We start from the raw sequence: 7,064 nt of genomic DNA, 5'->3' as shown, positions 1-7,064 counted from the left end.
GGTGTAATGCAGCATTTCCTGCAGAGTTCATTAACCTTCTCAGAGTAATGGTCATTCAAGTCAGAGTTGCGTACATTAACTAAATGTTCATGGAGTGACGAAATTAGATTTGCTGCTTTTCCTAGGTCTGCTTGTTTATCCTGTAGCTGTGTAGACACTTTATTAACTTTTCCAAGAATATCTGTGAAAAATTGCAATAAGTAAACAAACTCTGCATCAATCTGGGCAAGCAAACCGCGAGCGGATACAGCTCGGGCACCAATGTCATCTTCAGAAATTTCCTTCAAAAGTCTCATTATGCATTCCAGACGGAGTATAGTGCAGCAGATAATTGCATATTTCATAAGAATCGTTCAGATAGTGAAACAAGCATGAAATTTTGCACAAGTGCTCTTTAAAGTTCCCTCTATCAGAAAAGGGCGCTGGCCACGCAAAAAATTTAATATGGCGGCCAAATTCCAAGATGGCGGCCAGTATCGACAGATTTTGGCTAATTTTTCACTAGAATGGCATGTATTTGCTTCTAGCAATATGGTAAAGCTCTTCCATACTATTTCTTGTGAATATTATGTTTCTGTAGCTTCCCAGTACAGTTTACCTTTAAATATGGGGGCTATATGGCTGCCAAGAAAAGGTAGAAACAATAATTATAATGAGAAATAATGCCCGTTCAACAATTATCGTTTTAAGCATGGATCTTGGTTTCTGTGGTTTTAGATCCTAATGAGGCCATCTCTTTCGAATAACTCATCAATTTTGAAGGAAAATTAATAAATGTAAAAGAGTGTATGTCTGCACACAACCAGGGCACACTGGTGACATCACTGCTGTGTAACTCAGCATGGGGTTCAGTGCCAGCTAATCCAGCTTTACTAATCCTGTAGTCTTAGACTAGTAGTTGTAGTATAGTTTAGTTTAGTGTCCCAAATGCTTTCTAACAGCCCCAGACCAGCTATAGTTAGATAGCCGCACCTGAATAGACAGGATGTGCCAGCGCGGGAGAGCCGAGCCAAGGGTATGGGGCTGTACATGATGGTTCATGTACTTACCCGGATGGTGTACAGATCACACGGGACTTAAATGGCACTGGATGAATGATCGGGCTAGGTGTAGGGAGACCGAACCTAGTTGAATCCCATACAGGAATGTGTGCTTTGTTTAAGGTGGTAAAAGGATAACCCTCGGCCTTAATCAAAAGTGAAATCATGGCAGAATGTGATGCCAATCCAATATTGAGCAGTAGAAAAACAAACTGGAGTTTGTGTTGTCTTTGTCAGAAGGACAAAAGAGGTGAGCACTTGACATCACCTCCAAGTCATCATGTCCTAGACCATGATGGGTACACAATGCTGGCAAGGAACATTCCCATGTTCAGTGAAATTAATGAAATGCCACTGATAATGGATCCAGCAAGGCTGGATGAAGGTGATGGCATAGAGGCCACTCTCAGGAAAAATGCAGCAAAATACCATGTGAACTGTCGCTTGTTGTTTAACAACACTAAATAAGCTTAGTTTAGGCATATATAATAATATAATATAATATATAATATAAATATATACCTTATAAATTATACAGTATACTATATATACACTCAAATATCCCATCCTATCACAATAACTAGACGTAATCACAAAAAAAAAAAAATGGTAACGTTGCTAGATTAAAATTATTGGAATTTTGTTTACACCTCCGTCCTCCTCGCCCGCTTGTGTGTGTGTGACGCGAATCAGACGCGTATGTTTCACGTCCATGTATGATGTGATGATGTGATCAGTACATGTAGTCTGTTTCTGTGAGACTGTGAGCCGGTCAAGTCAGTTTTTACCCGATTAGTGTCTTATTGAGTGTCTAAAGCATAATTATTTGTGCATAAGTGCATTTGAGCATAAGTGGTATTCATTATTTCGTCTCATACAAAGTGGGAGTAGACTAGTGGCTATGAGATATTCGATCTTTATGTACAGTATGTGGGTGTTTCACATAAGAAGCGGATACGAAAATATAGTAAAAAATAATTATACGAAATCTTAGAAAAAGAATGAGAAGAATCTGACAGGCGGGTGTAAAGTAGCAAACAATGTACACTAATTTTTTTGTTATATGATGTAGGTCTATATCCCAACTCAAGTTTTAACCCTTCAACCCAGTGTTAACCTTTTCACAAACAGATCTGACAAAAGCCAAATATAAATATTGTCGTTAGCCATATTTGAAAGAAAGTAACTAAATAGGCCAAAATACAAGTAGCTGGTGAGTCGGTGACAATTAACCCCATTTTATTTTTACATAGAAAACACTTCCTATAATAATAAAAATCGTCTAATTGTATCATAATTTTTGTGATTCGTGAATGTTGGCAGTGATAGTGTAGGCCTATATGTGCATATATTTATTATACTGTATACATGTTATACACACACACACACACACACACATATATATATGTGTGCGTGGGTGTGGGTGTGTGTGTGTGTGGGTGTGTGTGTGTGTGTGTATGTGTGTGTGTGACAGTGTGTGTGTGTGCGTGCTGTCATCATCTTCCAGTCGGTAGTCGGCAAAACCGCAAATTTTATCACATTTTTCTGTGGTGACAGGTGTGTTGTGTTAATTGTGAATTACGTGTGATTATTTAATTTAATTTTTTTTTTCAGAACTTACTATCACAGATAATTTTATTGTACTATAGACAATCATGGATAAATTTGTAATTAAAAAACGCAGTGAATGTGATGCACCATTGACAGTAAACCTTGAATCTGATAAACCTGCTAAGAAGTCAGAGGGAGACTGTGATCGTGAAAGTATTGGCAATCCTGCAAGATCAAGTTCACATGATCATCCAACAAAGAAACAGAAAAAGGAAGATTCTGCACCAGCTGACATTTCTCAATCTGCTTCTGAGAATCCTATTCAGGTACGCTTAAAAAAAGAGTATCCAAGGCATAGTGAAGGAAAGTCTCATGCTCGGTCTTTTGTGGGGCTTGGTTCGACAAATATGAATGGGCTGAATATTCTAAAGAACGAGATGCAATGTTCTGTTTTGCATGCAGGCACTTTGCTCCACCAACATATGGCAATGCAGATGAAGCATTCATAAAGAGTGGCTTTAGACGATGGAAGAAAGCACATGGAAAAGATGGTGCCATCGAAAAGCACATTTCCTCACAGTGCCACAAAACTTCTTGTATTGCATGGGCGGACTATCAACGAAATAAAGCTGATAAAACATCAATTGCTCAGTGTATAAGTGAGGCATACCAGAAGAAAGTTCGTGAAAATCGTCATTACATAAAGACATTAGGTGAAATAATCCTGTTGACTGTAACACAAGACATTTCGCAGAGAGGACATAGAGAAGGTGATGATGAACTGAATCCAGGAAATGTTCGTAAGATTCTCAGATTCACTGCTAAACGTGATCCTATTATAGCTGATAGAGTAGAAAGTGGTCCAAAAATGAAAAATACACTTGTTCTGCAATACAGAATGAGATGATTGACACACTTGCATGTATGGTGAAGGAAGAAATTGCAGAAAAGTTAGGTCATGTCATTACTTTTCTGTTCAAGCTGATGAAGCCAAGGATGTTAGTAAGGCAGAGCAGTTGGCATTAGTTATTAGATTTTATGATGAAATAGCAAATTGTATTCAGGAGTGCTTCATTTCTTTCACTCAGATGGACTTGTTGGATGCTGCCTCTATCACAGATATTATTTTGAAGAGTTTGGATAAACTGGGGTTGGATTACAAATCTTCTCTTGTAGGATTAGGATTTGATGGGGCATCAGTGATGAGTGGAGGGATTAGTGGTGTTCAGAAACGAATTCGTGATAAAGCTCCTTTTGTATATTATATACACTGCTATGGACACAGGCTCAATTTAGTGTTGATAAATGTTGCAAAGTATGTACCCCAAGCTGCTGAATTCTTTAGTTTGCTTGAAGAACTCTATATCTTTGCTAGTAACTCGGTAGTTCATGAGAAATTCATTTTGATACAGCGTGAAATGTTGCCTGAAGAACAAGTACGAGAACTGCAGCATCTCAGTGACACAAGGTGGTGGTGTCGGGCCACTTCGTGTGAAAATGCTCTACTAGTGCAGCAGATTGCTGTAAAAATCGTTCAGATAGTGAAACAAGCATGAAATTTGGCACAAACATTCCTAAGACTACGCTCTCTTAGAAAAGGGCGCTGGCCACCTGAAAATCCAAGATGGCGGCTATTTTTCAAAATGGCCGCCATCTATGTTGAGATTCACTGGTTTGGGAGCATCTATTGGATGGAATATGCCAGTTTTTTTTTTTTAAACCTCGACTTTTAGGTTATAAAAATGTTCCATACCACACATTTTATTGAAAACCCTTACTAAATGAATTGTAACCAAGATGGCGTACAAAATGGTTGCCATAAAAGTTTTTTTTTTCTATCCACAGCGCTAGCAGACATAGAGACCAACTGTTTTTATTTAATGGTATATTCATGTGATCAGACAGTTTAACTAATATGCTATTTTCAACTGAAATAGTAATGGTATGGTCACATACAACATTGTGTCTAAGACTGTAACCATAAAAAGAAAAGAAGAGAAATACGGACTAAACGCAACCAATCTATGTATAGGTCTCTCAACCTACACCTTTGAAAAATTCGAGGATAAGAAGGTAGGCATAGCATGACACGTTGGATGCTCAAGCTAGATTATCTACTGAAGAGAGGGCAATATTTATCTAGACTTCACATTTGCAAGTGCACAGAGCTGTGCAGGGAAGACCCAGCTTGTAGCACTTGCACCTTTCCCGACAGCCTGCTTTGCATCCACATTTGGTAAGCTGTTGGCAACTCTTGGCTAAGGGCGAGTTGGTTGTCCAGAGGACTTGCCATGCTTCACCAGACTTTTGCCATCCCCACTCAGCAGGGTTCTCTGGCTGTGGCTGACACTGGGTGGCCTGCCCCCACACACAACCAGCCTGGTACGCAGCACGCTTGGTGTGTTGGAGGAGAGCTCCCTGGTTGGTGGAATGGCCTCATATGCCCTTTGTTTTCTGGCAAACATATCAAGTCTAGCCTCATCCACAGTGCCAGCAGTGCTGGATCTTTCATACATAAGTATGACAAACCTCTCCAGGACCTTCAGATTCACTGCATCATCTATTTCCTGGGTGACTATGACCTTGTCTAGCCACTGATACTCCAGTGCAAGCTGTGGCCCCAAGATATCTGTGGGTGGCTTTGGTATTGCAGTGTTTGGTGGCACAGGGTTCTTTGTTTGAAAGGAAGCTGGTGAGATGTTTGTGAATGTGTCCGGCAATTCAGGCACCGACCTCACTTTCTCAGGTGCAAACTTTAGTTGCTGTCTTTCCTGTCCAGTGTTCTCCTTGGTGGGGTGCTGAAATATGGAGATGCTAGTTCCATGGAAGGAGGTAGTGGCAGTAGTTGCAGATGGGTTGTGGTCGATGTTGCCCATCACTGCAGTGGTGAACAACCCTTTTCGCAGTACTGGGGGACAGACCACACCCTCCTCCACATATTTGCTAACTGTGGCATCTCCTAACTGTGCAGAGACCTCCAGTACTCTGTCATAAGAGATACTGAGGCCATACTGATGTAGCATTTCAACCAGGTTTCTCTTCCTGGTTTTGGCATAGACTGAGAGTCCCATGTAGACTGGGATTGGTGTTTCTCTGTCTTTGGAGTGTCTATGAGTTGTTGCTCCCTCTTTGTATCGGGAGTAGCAGTTGAACTGCATGAGCTGTGCAATGGCCTGGTCTGACTTTGATGCTCCAAATCGTAACTGTGACTTGATGTCAGCCCCATGCTCAACCATCCCTACAAACTGGAGCAGGAGAGGAGGCACAGAATTTCGTACACAAGCCTCAGAAAATGTGCCATCAAACCGTGACTGATGATCAAGTATAGACTTTCTGAGAATATTTGCTGCTTTAGCAATGATAACTGCCTCTGAAAGATCAGATGATTGAGCAAGTGCTTTTCCCACATCCTTTTGAAATGCAAGTAATACATCTCTGCCAGATTTATGAGCCTCAAGTTCTGGAATTTCTGCCAGAAGTTTGTCTTTGAGTCTCGTGGAATTTACACTTGGTGACTCTACACCTAATTGTTCCAGACGTTGTTGGTAGAGGTGGCAAATATCTGCCAGCCGAAATGTGACTGGATCATCTGAACAAAGGTTGTTTTCAACAATGTATGTCATCAGTTCTGACAGAACTAGTGGATACACATCTGATTCTGACTCAGTGCTACCTTGGTCTTTCTCAAGGCTCCTCAGGTAGGACCTTTTTCTGTTGTAGAGGGCACAAAGACAGGCATGGTGATACTTAAACTCCTGTGCAATGACATCCCCACCAGTCAACTTAGCAAGGAGCTTGCCATCACTAAGTATCTCTGCACATTCACGCAATTTCAAGTCAAGGCCCTTAGTACTAGCCTGTCTGAGATCAGATGCAGGTGCCACTTTCTCACAGAAAATGCAAACTTCATTGTCATGACTGGTTCGGCGCAGTTTTGCACGACTAGTCTCAGTGTTGCTGGTCTGGTCATTGGATTGTCGCTTTCTTGCACGGTCCAGTTTAGTGTTGTTAAACAACAAGCGACAGTTCACATGGTATTTTGCTGCATTTTTCCTGAGAGTGGCCTCTATGCCATCACCTTCATCCAGCCTTGCTGGATCCATTATCAGTGGCATTTCATTAATTTCACTGAACATGGGAATGTTCCTTGCCAGCATTGTGTACCCATCATGGTCTAGGACATGATGACTTGGAGGTGATGTCAAGTGCTCACCTCTTTTGTCCTTCTGACAAAGACAACACAAACTCCAGTTTGTTTTTCTACTGCTCAATATTGGATTGGCATCACATTCTGCCATGATTTCACTTTTGATTAAGGCCGAGGGGTTATCCTTTTACCACCTTAAACAAAGCACACATTCCTGTATGGGATTCAACTAGGTTCGGTCTCCCTACACCTAGCCCGATCATTCATCCAGTGCCATTTAAGTCCCGTGTGATCTGTACACCATCCGGGTAAGTACATGAACCATC

General features: G+C 41.0%; 1 protein-coding gene across 1 annotated transcript; it reads left to right on the top strand.

The window, feature by feature from the left end:
* Window positions 1-3,033: 3,033 nt before the first annotated feature.
* On the top strand, window positions 3,034-4,147 carry LOC136846891 (zinc finger MYM-type protein 1-like). The gene is made up of 2 exons (XM_067118144.1): window positions 3,034-3,391; window positions 3,573-4,147. The coding sequence occupies exons 1-2, from the start codon at window positions 3,034-3,036 to the stop codon at window positions 4,145-4,147; spliced, it is 933 nt and encodes a 310-aa protein (XP_066974245.1).
* Window positions 4,148-7,064: the final 2,917 nt, after the last annotated feature.

Source organism: Macrobrachium rosenbergii, chromosome 16, assembly GCF_040412425.1.
Source record: "Macrobrachium rosenbergii isolate ZJJX-2024 chromosome 16, ASM4041242v1, whole genome shotgun sequence".
Classification (NCBI taxonomy): domain Eukaryota; kingdom Metazoa; phylum Arthropoda; class Malacostraca; order Decapoda; family Palaemonidae; genus Macrobrachium; species Macrobrachium rosenbergii.
The sequence above is the reverse complement of the archived record's forward strand: the minus strand, read 5'-3'. Positions and strand labels throughout refer to the sequence as shown.

Coding starts and splice junctions, on each gene's coding strand:
- LOC136846891 (XM_067118144.1), top strand. CDS start 3,034: ATGTTCTGTTTTGCATGCAGGCACTTTGCTCCACCAACATATGGCAAT. Junction 3,392..3,572: donor ACTGAATCCAGGAAATGTTC/GTAAGATTCTCA, acceptor TTTCTGTTCAAG/CTGATGAAGCCAAGGATGTT.